The following is an 11,884-nucleotide window of genomic DNA, read 5'->3' on the forward strand; positions in this document are numbered from 1 at the left end:
TTAATATTGTTATCTAATATATATATGCTATTGACGTTATTTCCAAATAAGTAAATTGACGAATTACCAAAAACTGAACAATACTATAGATTTTTAGGATAAAACTGTAATATTTACTTTAATACCTATGTTAAAATACTGCCATTAAATCATTGAATACAGTTATTCATTATAACTAAAAAACAATAAGCCATTGTCTTCTGTTAATTATAATTAACTTTACTTTTTGTTATTATTTGAAAACAATATAAAATAAGTAAGACACAAGACCTTGACCTTTATAACCTTTAAACGAGAAAAGCTTTCTTCGTCCTTCACAAGATGGCCCTTCACTTTTACAACCTTGTCAGACCTTGAAGTTACATCATAAAGCGAAGTTTAGGAGAAAGCCTTTCCCATACTCCTTCTAATATTGTTCCGACTATCGCCTTATTAACAGTGAATTTGGTGTATTATAAAGATTCCAGTGAAGTGTAAAGTGTGTGGAAAATATACATAATGTTTGTAAGTTAAGAATTAATAGTTTATTGCTTTTACCGTTATAATACAAACAAAATTACTGTTTTCTTTATTGATAATTTAGAATATACTATTCGTAGTATTTTATTATCTGCAAAGATTTATTTACTTTTCTGACATCGCGATTTTAACATTCGGTTATCAATCGAGTAAATACGATGACTAACTGTAAAGTTGTAGTTTCTTGTACCCAAAATATAATTAACACTACAAACCGAACCCTTGTGTGATTTATGGCAATGATAGAATTGTTTAGTACTAATTTTCAAATATGCTCGTTGATGTCTTTTCGTTAAGAATCATTTTCGTTTTTAACTTCGTATGTAGATTGAATATTATGTAGAATTATTGCATGTTAATAATAAATTACCTATTACATTATTAAATAAGTTACGGTATATTTAATGCAAAGCTCATTATTTATGTTTCATAAATAACAATAAAATAAATGAACGTAGGTGCTATCTATTAACCTTTACATTATTATCATAGTCCAACATTAGTCCACGCCTGAACTTGAACCTTTTAAATAGTTTTTAAATATTCTTTAATATATTCTGAAACTCAACATGAAACGAACATCATCATCCACATGCCCTTATCCCTTACGGAGGGTCGGCACAGTATGTACTGCTCTTCCATACATCTCTATCAGCTGTCATATCTGAATCCACTTCTTTCTTAAGCATATCCTCTTTCACTCAATCCATCCATACTTTCTTCGGTCTTCCTCTTCCTTTGTAGCCCTCCACATTTATACTTAACACTTTCTGGTTTATGTCCCCATCGTCTCGTCAAACGAACATGAAACGAACATGGGGTTTGAATCCAGATACAAAAATTAATTAAATACTTGTCGAAAAACGTAAATACAGTCAGTTATAAGTAATTGCAATAAATAAAAACGTAGCTATATTTATGTGAAAAGGAGATGCAGAAATTATGTGTATACTTGTTAATTATCACTTTATTTTTCCAGTTTCTACTATTCTGGTACGCATTTAGTGTAATTTATATATCGGAATGCGCAGTATTAGACCCAGCTTTATATCTTCAACCCAGTCCACCCATAAGGCAAGCAGATGAATATTTGTGGTCTCAACCTACGGAAACAACTGATATTATACCCATCAACGTATTAGGTAAATAATTATGTGTTTATTTAAATTAGCAAAAGACCAATTTTAGTAAATAAATCATGTAATTATCATCGGAATTAAATAATTATAAAAAGAATATTTTTCGAGTAAGGCTTGCATTTTTGCATCGTATAAAAAAACAATAATTTATATTTACAGCACCTATAGATAGAGAAGAAAGTATACCAAAAGGGAGGACATTTTGGCCGAAGTTACGCACCGACTATAGATTGGGTAGCATTCATATTCCCCTAACATTCAGTGTAAGTGGTACGTATGGTAACTATGGGGACAGCGGTAGTGTAGTTGGAACTAGCTATGCGAGTGTATCTGGACTTGGGAATGCTAAAGCAATTGAAAGTAAACCAACACTAGCTGGTACAGGATACGACAATTACAATTCTAGCCCAACTGTAGTACGGATATATGGAAGTAGTAATAAACCAGCCTGGAGCGGTTGGGGTAACGGGAAATGGGGACACTATGGTAAAGGATAAGGTGTAATACTCAACAAAATAATTTTAAACACATGTATTTCTATCCAATGCGAAAATTGATTAAAGAGAATGTGCAATTCTATAGACCATAGTCCTATTTCATTAATTTACTTGTTTAGTGCCAATTGTCAGATAAGGTTATGTAAAATTGTAAAATAATTCTAATTTTATTTACTTATTTGTGAATAAATCGTACAAATATATTACAGGATTTACGACTTTTAGCTCGTGTGCAGTTTGTTTATTATGCCGAAAATATTTCCTATTTGGTTTAACAAATGTTGTTAAATGTATTATTTAGAGTAAGATTTTAAATTAATGGATTATATTGATATATTGTATTGTAATTTACACATATAACTTTATTCTATCCGCATAATAAATTCATATGCTAAAAGACACAAAAATGCAATTTTACTGCGATACTGTGGTAAATATTAAAAAAAACTTTAAAATTTATTGGTAATTTTTTTATTTTAAAATATGTAAATTGGATATTAAATTGAATCTTCGAATATAATGGAATAAAAATTAATAAAAAACATTAATGATCATTTTATATCTCTAATTGTAAGTACTTCATAAAATTTATGTATTTTTATTTAATAGTTATAAATCTCATAAACTTTTAAGGTGCAATAAAGCCTGTCAAATAAGAATAATTGCGTGATATCATTTGACAAGTGACGCTGATGAGCACGTACTAGTAATATAACTAATAACAAGAACAATTTAAATTACATTATCCTTATGAAAACAACAATTACAATATGAATCAAGGTTGATAAATAATCATGGAGCCAACAGCACATCATGACACCCTTAGAACTAAGCAATTATATGGTCACTACTTACTGCTCATCATCATATAAATTGTTTTCAAAAGGCCGCCCACTATAATAAATCGTTTTGCTTTCCGCGTCTTTTATTAAATACTTATACTGAGAAATAATCATCTGTAACTCATAATTATATCCAACTCATGTAGAAACATGTCATTTGTAAATTATTAAGAAATTCTATAGACATATGGTAATTCAATCTCATACATTCAACCCAAGTTGTAGGTCAAACTTAGCTCCAAATATCTCTACCATATGAAGTAGAATATAAAAATACCCGAAGCACAAAACGTGTGGCATATCATATAGATTATTACGATAATCCTCTTGTACCTATAAGTTATATAAAAAATATTCGTGTGGCATCTCCCTTTGGATGGTAATTTTTAACTCGGGAAAATTGTCTGTAATTACTGTTAGTAACATGACAGGTATTCGAATAAAGAATCAGAGCTGAACAGGATGTACTACTGTCTGCCAATCAAATGTCGTACACAACGATCTCATTTCCTGTGCATAATCATTTATATTCACTGCAATATCACTCACCTTATACACGCGGCCATGCTCCGTATAGCAGTTATCATATTACCAGCTTTAGTTATATGTTCCAACAAAGGGAACATACATCTACTTGAAGAAGAAATTGCCGAAGCGATAAGGGCTTGTACACACAATGACAGCGAGCAAATTGTTAAACGATATAATCGTTCTAATAGGAACATGTCAAATCATTACCAATATCCCCATATCGATAATAAAAAGAATTCTAATCCCTACCATCATGAGAGACGTAACACAAGTGATATGATGACACCAAACAATGTCACCTCTATATCAGACAACGATTTATTCGGATTTGCCAACGAATACGAAAACCAGAATAACACCGGGAGAACTAATTTTGGTAATAACAACAATAACAATAATACTTTTAAAAGAAGGAATAAAAGAGATGAATATCAACTGAACAAGAATGAAGACGATCAGGTAAACTTACATCGCTATTCTATTTTGGACAAAAAGTTCCAGTAATTAAAACGCCTATTTAAAGTTATCGGCAAAAATTGCTCCTACTATACACAACCTTATTCTGATAAGGTCTTATATTTTCTCAAATCCATAAATAGTTTGATAAACAACTCCCTTGGTTTATTCCCGTATATAAGCAAAGTATTTTTAATGAATTTTAGATAATTTCTGTACTAATATTTACATTTATTTTCCAGTGTCTCAATCAATGTGTGTTCGCTAATTTACAAGTGGTAAGTTATTGTCGTAATCCCCAGTCTCCACTACCGAAACTTTACAACAGAATTGAAAAAAATTAGTTTTATATTGCTACAATTTGTTAGATTTCGTTTACATTTTTGATTTTGTCAGTTGCAAAATACACTTGTGTGTGAAAGCAAAAAAACATGTTTCAGAACAGATGTTACCTACTGCCATGAAAACTTACTTTTAGATAAACAATAGAGAACGTAAACCCTGCGAAAATTATCTAAATACATGGAATTTAAATGTAAAAAAATTTACTATCATTATTCCAATTAACAATTTGAAGTCCAAGTTATTACCTTGTTTCTATAAAGTGTACAAAACCTTCTTTCATTTTATATTTGTTCAACACAGGTTGACTCACGAGGCATTCCTCGTGAGACAGAACTTTGGAATAAGATCCAAGCAGACGTGACGTCACAGCATTCGCGCATCCTTCTACAGGACCAAATAAGATTGTGCTTTCAAGAACTACAAACTGGTAAAAATTCATACAAATAATGCACTTTAACTTTAACGACATATACATATGATTTATTAAAGAAAATTTCCATAATTCCAGAATCAGAAGACAATGGCTGTTCTTATTCAAATAAATTAGAGCGTTGCTTGATGCTACATGTCTCTGATCGGATGAAAGAAGCTGATAGAATGAAACAAACTTGACAATTCACTATTCGAATCAAACTAAAACAACTTGGATAACGGAAACTGGCAAACTGCATGTTTATTGATATTGTTTATGTAGATGTTATTATAGTACTATTTATCCTCATATTTAATTTACATAAATAAAAAAATATTTTACCTTGTAGTACATATTTGCTAGTATTTCAAATTACTTTCTTATTAGTTGATACCTGACTAAATACTATATCCAAACTATGTACTATATACTATGTACTATGTACTATATACACTATGTACTATATACAAATATAAACAATAATAATGCCAGGAAATGAAACTTTATTACACATCCATGACTTACAGATTCAACCAATGTTTATATAGAAACATAATATTTTCTGACATGTCATACAGACAATATGTTCACATTATCTGTTAAACTTTATAAATAGAGAACAACTGGATATCCCGGATAAGAGAATGGTTGAGGATGAAACACAATAGGGTCGTCTAGACTTCTATTTGCCAGCTCATGTGGTAAAATTTGTCTTGGTAAATGTATACTAAGTGATATTGCACTCTGAAATGTATGAATAAAATTTTGTAACACAACTTGCTATACTTAACATTACATTTGTTGGCTAATTTCAAACTTACATGTAAAAAAATATTTATAAAATAAAAAGAAAGAGGTAACTTAAAGTTACAATTAGCAATATTTTTCAATAGTTTTTTAAATAGCATTTTGTCGCAGAAATACTCAAAGAAACAAATTTCACACCAAAACACATTTATTGCCCAGCATTTTATGACACAATCATAATAAATAAAATAACAGTAAGGTTCCACTACTGAGGCACTAATATTTGCATATATTTTTGTTTCTGTTTTATCAATGGGAACAAAAAGGTTAGCAATATGTTAATAAATGTCACAAGAGTAGAAACCTACTGTTACAATCCAGCGTAGCTACCACTCAATGTACAGCGGGAGCTAGAATAGAAAGTGTTAATGTATTTAATGGTAAAGGTGGCCGGCCAGTACACACTCTTGGCTGGGCTTGGATGTGCTTCAACCACCTGCAGACATTCATAAATGATTCTTGTTCTATAACACTTAGACGCTCCTGAAATCAATGAAGAAATTTCTGATTGATGAACATATGATTGTCTTTATGGTTATTTAATTAACACCTTTTGAAAGGTATTCTAATTACTATAATGCATATTTTATGTAAGCAATATTATTGACACATTGTATGACTAATTTTATAGAGACTCCATCTGCATGAAATTTAAAAATAGTAAAAAAGAAGTGAAAAAATATAGCCTATGTTACTCACAGATAAATTACCCATCTAACAATGGAAGAATTTTAAAATCGGCCCAGGATTTTTTTAAATAAAACAAATAAAATGCAATATGACTCACAATTAAAGGATAAAAGACATGATAAGCGGCAACATCTGTTACTGTTAAAAACTGTCCAGTTAAATATGTATTTTTTGCTAGAGCTCTATTAATGCCCTGAAAATAACACAAAATGTTGATGAAATAAATAATTAAGTAAATGAATTAAACATGTTACTACCTACAAAACTCTGTTCAGTTTACAAAATATTGCAGAAAAATATGTTGAAGCAATCCTCTTGAAACTATGGAAATGTAAAAAATAAAATTATCTGTGTATATAACATTATGGTCCACTACATTACCTGTAAAAAGTTTTTAGCAAATGTAGGATTAGAAAGTGCTTGGTTGCCATACATTGCTATGTGTTCCAGCCACTGATAACTAAGAAGTACTTGCTCTTCGCTCATACTAGTACCACTTTTTGAAGCCAGTCTTAGAATAATACTTGCAAAACCTTCAACATTTTCTTTATCAAGAACTGTCGTCAACACCTATTGAATAAAGACCTAGTTAATCCTTTATGTACTAGATTCCAAATAAGGCTTTAAATAGAATACAAAAAGGAATAAACTGCAAATACTTTTATATTGAAGTTCTTTCCTTTCCTCAACAAGCATACAATTCCTTTCAAAACTATGTTTCTAAAATGTAACAACATTTTGGCCTATATCATTTAAACTCTTGTTCTGATACATTTTTAATAAATATTCATAAAATTAGTTAATGTTTTGTTACACACTTTGTCTGTATTATAGCAAACAGTTCCCACGGGAGTGTTCAGGTACTTTCCAACAGATTTTATTACATCCATTGTTTTTGTTCCTTATGTGGTTTGGATAATTCTTACTAATATGTATAGTTTTTCGCTTAAAATTCGAAATATCTTGACCAATGGAGATTGAAACATAACCTATGAAACTATCGGTCTTGCCTTGCAGTCAACTTGTCAATGTCATTGTCGTCGTCATGTCAACATATAAACAACAAATGACATTTAATATCAAAGAATAAGTTTATATATTGGAAAAGTGTTCAAAATAAATTACAATTTTATATCAAGAACACCCACTGATAATAACTTTTAATTTAGTGTGACAAAAAAGAAGCCCATAGGATTCGCGTGATAAAACAAATAATAAAAATAAGTTAAAACACATTTTGACCAACAAGTCCACAAACAGATAATTACTTCGGTATCGGTACCTCATTGTTAAATTATATTTCTTATCAGAATGATGAGTAGTACAAACATTAAAGATGACCTTTACTCTTATTTATATCGCAATATTATCTCTTATGTATATTTAATTAAATACTTAATAATTAAAATCGTTTTGTAAATTAAACATTATTTGATTTATTTGACAGTAACAAACTGACAAGAAACCAGCGATAGAGATAGCACAAAAACCAAATTCAATTCTTTGTCATCTTAATATTTATCTGTCAAATGAGTATTTTAAATGGAAAAATAAGATATTTAATTTGCATAAACCAAGTAATTAAGTGTTACACAGTGAACAACCAAAGTTATAGTAAAAAAGATCACTACAGTTTTTATCAAACTAGCACTTAAACCATTCAAGTGGTGTTGTTTTTCAATCTACAAATGTATTATTACAGTATTGTTTTTTATTCAAATTTTAGATTTCTTTACATTGTTGCTTAAAATAATGAAACCATACAGTACGTGACGACACATTTCTGTTCTTTTTTTCGCTAAACAACAATAAAACTCTTCTTAAATGTTAACTTTATGTCACAACTATTTTCAAGTAACTCCTAATTCTAAGAACAATAAAGATGTTGTCCAGCATCAGAGTAAAAAGAAGTTTGTGTTTGGTGTTTTTATTTTATTCTTAGTTTCTGTTTTATGGGTGGTTTCTTCAGAATTCACAAAGGTAAACAGCAGAGTGTACAAAATTTGTAATTGTTGAACTATGAATAATAAATTTTGACTTTTGTTGCAGTATCTGTACATTGAGAAGAAAATTGAAAGGCCCTTTCTAGTCTCATATATCCGTTGTTCGCTATTATTCATCTATCTGATTGTATTATGCTTCTCTCCACCTACAAGAGACCCATGTCGACCAGCGGACTACACAGTAACTATACCATTCTATCAATTACATAGTGTTTTAATTCGAATCCATTGACAAGATAAGGTTTTTCATACATGTTTTACTCATTTGATGGTTAATATTTCCTTTAGGGTGACAGGGCAAATCATTTGGGATTTTTTTTTAATTAATATGCTTTACCACAGATTAAATTTATTTGAACAATCAGATCTTGGTATGTTGTAACCAATGTTTAATTTTGATATAATTTATTTTCAGCAATTACTGGAGCCCACAGCTGAAACAGATGATGAAAATTATTACAATGAAGCTACAAGTAGTTTGGTGAGTATTAAATAATAAATAGCATTTCTATTGTAATTCTAGAATATGACTAATATTATAAATGTGAAAGTTTAGATGGATGGATGGATGTTTGTTAGAGTTTGAAGCCTAAACCATTAAACGGATCTTAATGAAATTTTGCATAGATGTAGAGCATAGTCTGGAAGTACACTATTGTTTTTTTTCCATGCAGATGGAGTGATAAGTGAAAGCTAGTAGTTTGTTTTTTTCAAATTAATTATTTAAATGTTTAGTGTCCAATTATCTCTCCGAGACTGGAATTTTAAGATAAATGTACAGTTTCGATAATGACTTGATTTGTTTATTTAAAAGATAAAACTCATGTTTATATCTAAGCCTCTTATGCACATGAATTGAGTAAAGCAAAAAAAAACTTTGATTAGGCAAAAATAAGCATTAAATCACCATTTACTAAGATTACCATATGCACACAAATCACAAAAACAACTCTTACTTCCATTCATGAATAAGCCTATAGTCAATGAAAATGAAGTTTTTAAAGGCAAAAGAATTTTTTAAATCACCGCAGTAGTATTAGAGTTTATTTGTTATATACATAAATATAATTCTTTCCGCTTTATAAAATTATTATAAAATGTTAATTAAAAAGGAAAAATGACATTAAGAGAAAAAAAGGCTGAAGAAAGTGAAATGCTTTTTTTGTTATATAAATGATTATAATTTCAGTTCTCTAGCACAGTTACATTTTACAGGGAGACTCTACCTTTGTGCCGGTCAGAGCTGGTGAAACCACAGATAGTGATGATGCAGCCCCCAGAGCAGTGCGATTCAACAAAGTTGCAGAGGTTATTTTATCATACCAATATTATAAATGTGAAAGTTTAGATGGATGTTTGTTAGAGTTTGTTGGGTTGTGGTGTGCAGGTGCGCGTGATGTCTGCGGCGATGGCGGGCGAGGCGCTGCTGGCGCGGCTGTCGTGGTCGGCGTCGCTGCGCGCCTCCGAGCACGCGCAGCGCCGCGCCGCCGCCGCCGCCACCAAGCGACACATACGCCTCGCACTGCTCTTCTCTATCCCCGTTTGTATACATTACTATCATATATTAACAGTGGTAGAGCCCGCTTTAACATCTTCGCACGAATGGGCCGGCTCGCCCGGTGTAATACCACGACCACACAGAAAACAGGCGTGAAGTGGAAGCAATTCCGCGTTTCGTCTGATGAGTGTGGTGACGGAGGCCTAATTTTAGTTCCTTTCCTTTTCCACCCTTTTCTTAAGAGGAAAGGATGGGGAGGAGAAGTGGATTTGATGGTGGAGGCGACGCATAGGAAGGGAAAATGTCCTCTTTATGTGCGTCTCCTCCTCCGTCAATCAAGGGTGAGCAACGCATCTGCAATTGCGGATGTTTATGGGCAGCGGTCGCTTCGCCATTTCGGTGGATTCAGGTGGCCGCTTGCTCGTTTGCCACCTTATGTTATAAAAAAAAATACTAGTCATATATTACTGAGTATAAGCAAATATTAATACAAATTTTACTTATACTCAGTTTATTCCTAAATTTAGCTTTATACCGCGTTTATTTGTAAGGCTGTATGTATATAACAGTATTTTTGAAAAGGTAATATATAAGTATACATAATTTAAGGGTGGGTTATAAATATTAGTAGAGGTGATTACGGAATATTTTTTTTTAGTTCAGAGAGAGACAGAGATGTAAGATTTAAGTTTTTAAACCTTCGACCTACGGAAATGTTTTTTTCAGAAAAAAAGCAAACTTGGTCATTTTGGACATGTTTATTATTTTGAATACATTTTATTTGAAAACTTTTTATCTGCAATTAAGAATAGTTGTAGCGTTTAAATTACTGTACTAAATAAAATGAAATATGAATATTACAAGATCGTTCACTTTCTTACGGAAAAAAATGAAGAGGGACCTGACAGTGTATTTTTTCTACCAATATCAATACAACCACTTGCTAGAATACAGCGCTTAAAACAAGATATAGCGTATCCAGAAAGTGTTATATCTTGTGTGTTGATGTATAAAATTGTATTACAGTGGTTCATATCGAACTACCTGTACCGGGTGAGCTTGGCGCACACGTCGGCGAGCTCGGCCAGCACGTACACGGCGGCGGCGAGCGCGCTGGCGCTGGCGCTGGGCGCGCTGCCGCCGCCGCTGCCCGCACACCGCCTCGACCTCTCCAAGGCCCTCGCGGTCCTCTGCACTGCCGCCGGACTCGTGAGTCGACTAACTTCTTTATATCTATTTATTTACTAGCTTTCGCCCGCGACGCCGTCCGCGTGGTATTGGAAAAAACGAAAGTGAATAGTATAATATTCTACTTCTATGCCAAATTTCATCGAAATCCGTTCAGCCGTTTAGGCTACAAACTCAAATAAACATCCTTCCATCTAAACTTTCACATTTATAATATTAGTAAGATAAGGTATACCAATTGTTTAAAATTCACAACTAAATTAAATATACTATAGACAAAGATCGTGGTCAAGCACTATTTATACTATATAAAAAATATAAAAACTTTATTTTATTGTTTGCTAGCGGAAATGACGTTTGTGCCAATTCTATAACAGTATTTACATGAATACGTGGGTAGAAACACTTGTGTCAGTGCAATGTAGTCCATGTTGCGTGTACTGCAGGTGGTGCTGGGGTGGTCGGAGAGCCAGTCGGGCAGCTGGGCCGGCAGCGGCGCGGGCGCGGCCTCCGCGCTGGCCGCCGCGCTCTGCTACGCCGTGCACCTCCTCCTCTTCCGACACCACCTGAGGAAAGGGGACGGCATCAACTCTGTGCTGCTCATAGGTGATTACAACAGATTTACATAATTAGTTTCTACTAATTTAAGACACTAAATTTAAATATGTTTTAAATGATAAGACCAGGCTTAACCCTTAAATGTATGATGCATTTATACATCAGTCTTTTCTTCCTTACCAAAAACCATTTTTTTTTTCTCTAAATCTATGTTTAATTTACTACCCCTTTCAGTTTACGGCATTTAAAAAGAAAAAGTCGTGCATATAAGGGTTAAACTACTAATTCTATTGAATTTACAGTCTGTCAGTGTGTAAATGTAAGTTTTTTGTTTTATCTTAGGGATTATCAGAATAAATACAATTGTAAATAGATAATAAATAAATAATATGTCTAGTT

General features: G+C 32.1%; 4 protein-coding genes across 5 annotated transcripts; 3 read left to right on the top strand and 1 right to left on the bottom strand.

The window, feature by feature from the left end:
* Nucleotides 1-358: 358 nt before the first annotated feature.
* Nucleotides 359-2,547, top strand: LOC106102282. The gene is made up of 3 exons (XM_013281709.1): nt 359-504; nt 1,499-1,661; nt 1,818-2,547. The coding sequence occupies exons 1-3, from the start codon at nt 499-501 to the stop codon at nt 2,153-2,155; spliced, it is 507 nt and encodes a 168-aa protein (XP_013137163.1). The 5' UTR covers nt 359-498; the 3' UTR covers nt 2,156-2,547.
* Nucleotides 2,548-2,741: 194 nt separating this feature from the next.
* Nucleotides 2,742-5,556, top strand: LOC106102240 (putative uncharacterized protein DDB_G0286901). The gene is made up of 4 exons (XM_013281662.1): nt 2,742-3,987; nt 4,227-4,262; nt 4,630-4,756; nt 4,838-5,556. The coding sequence occupies exons 1-4, from the start codon at nt 3,460-3,462 to the stop codon at nt 4,939-4,941; spliced, it is 795 nt and encodes a 264-aa protein (XP_013137116.1). The 5' UTR covers nt 2,742-3,459; the 3' UTR covers nt 4,942-5,556.
* Nucleotides 5,557-5,678: 122 nt separating this feature from the next.
* LOC106102572 lies at nt 5,679-7,296 on the bottom strand. Of its 2 annotated transcripts, none has more exons than XM_013282095.1 (4): nt 7,057-7,296; nt 6,620-6,808; nt 6,336-6,431; nt 5,679-6,031 (listed from the first exon to the last, which is right to left on the bottom strand). In XM_013282095.1, exons 1-4 carry the CDS (start codon nt 7,126-7,128, stop codon nt 5,882-5,884), a joined length of 507 nt encoding a protein of 168 aa, XP_013137549.1. In that variant the 5' UTR covers nt 7,129-7,296; the 3' UTR covers nt 5,679-5,881. The 2 variants fall into 2 exon arrangements, with proteins under 2 accessions (XP_013137549.1, XP_013137548.1); XM_013282094.1 differs by lacking the exon at nt 7,057-7,296 and adding an exon at nt 6,898-6,995.
* Nucleotides 7,297-7,609: 313 nt separating this feature from the next.
* On the top strand, nt 7,610-11,556 carry LOC106102112. Its single transcript, XM_013281521.1, has 7 exons — nt 7,610-8,218; nt 8,288-8,422; nt 8,657-8,722; nt 9,457-9,549; nt 9,629-9,781; nt 10,766-10,948; nt 11,374-11,556. The coding sequence occupies exons 1-7, from the start codon at nt 8,063-8,065 to the stop codon at nt 11,554-11,556; spliced, it is 969 nt and encodes a 322-aa protein (XP_013136975.1). The 5' UTR covers nt 7,610-8,062.
* The last annotated feature ends 328 nt before the right edge of the window (nt 11,557-11,884 follow it).

This window comes from Papilio polytes, unplaced genomic scaffold (genome assembly GCF_000836215.1).
Source record: "Papilio polytes unplaced genomic scaffold, Ppol_1.0 DF823923.1, whole genome shotgun sequence".
Lineage (NCBI taxonomy): Eukaryota > Metazoa > Arthropoda > Insecta > Lepidoptera > Papilionidae > Papilio > Papilio polytes.

Bases quoted from the DNA above. Each gene is read 5' to 3' on its own strand.
- LOC106102112 (XM_013281521.1), top strand. From the start codon at position 8,063: ATGTTAACTTTATGTCACAACTATTTTCAAGTAACTCCTAATTCTAAG. The intron at 8,723-9,456 runs GTGAGTATTAAA...TACATTTTACAG, and splicing joins ATGAAGCTACAAGTAGTTTG to GGAGACTCTACCTTTGTGCC. The intron at 9,782-10,765 runs GTTTGTATACAT...ATTGTATTACAG, and splicing joins CACTGCTCTTCTCTATCCCC to TGGTTCATATCGAACTACCT.
- LOC106102240 (XM_013281662.1), top strand. From the start codon at position 3,460: ATGTACTACTGTCTGCCAATCAAATGTCGTACACAACGATCTCATTTC. The intron at 3,988-4,226 runs GTAAACTTACAT...TTTATTTTCCAG, and splicing joins ACAAGAATGAAGACGATCAG to TGTCTCAATCAATGTGTGTT. The intron at 4,263-4,629 runs GTAAGTTATTGT...TGTTCAACACAG, and splicing joins TGTTCGCTAATTTACAAGTG to GTTGACTCACGAGGCATTCC.
- LOC106102282 (XM_013281709.1), top strand. The intron at 1,662-1,817 runs GTAAATAATTAT...TTATATTTACAG, and splicing joins TATACCCATCAACGTATTAG to CACCTATAGATAGAGAAGAA.
- LOC106102572 (XM_013282094.1), bottom strand. From the start codon at position 6,975: ATGTTGTTACATTTTAGAAACATAGTTTTGAAAGGAATTGTATGCTTG. The intron at 6,809-6,897 runs GTATTTGCAGTT...TTTATTCAATAG, and splicing joins GAAAGAACTTCAATATAAAA to GTGTTGACGACAGTTCTTGA. The intron at 6,432-6,619 runs GTAATGTAGTGG...TGTTATTTTCAG, and splicing joins TTGCTAAAAACTTTTTACAG to GGCATTAATAGAGCTCTAGC.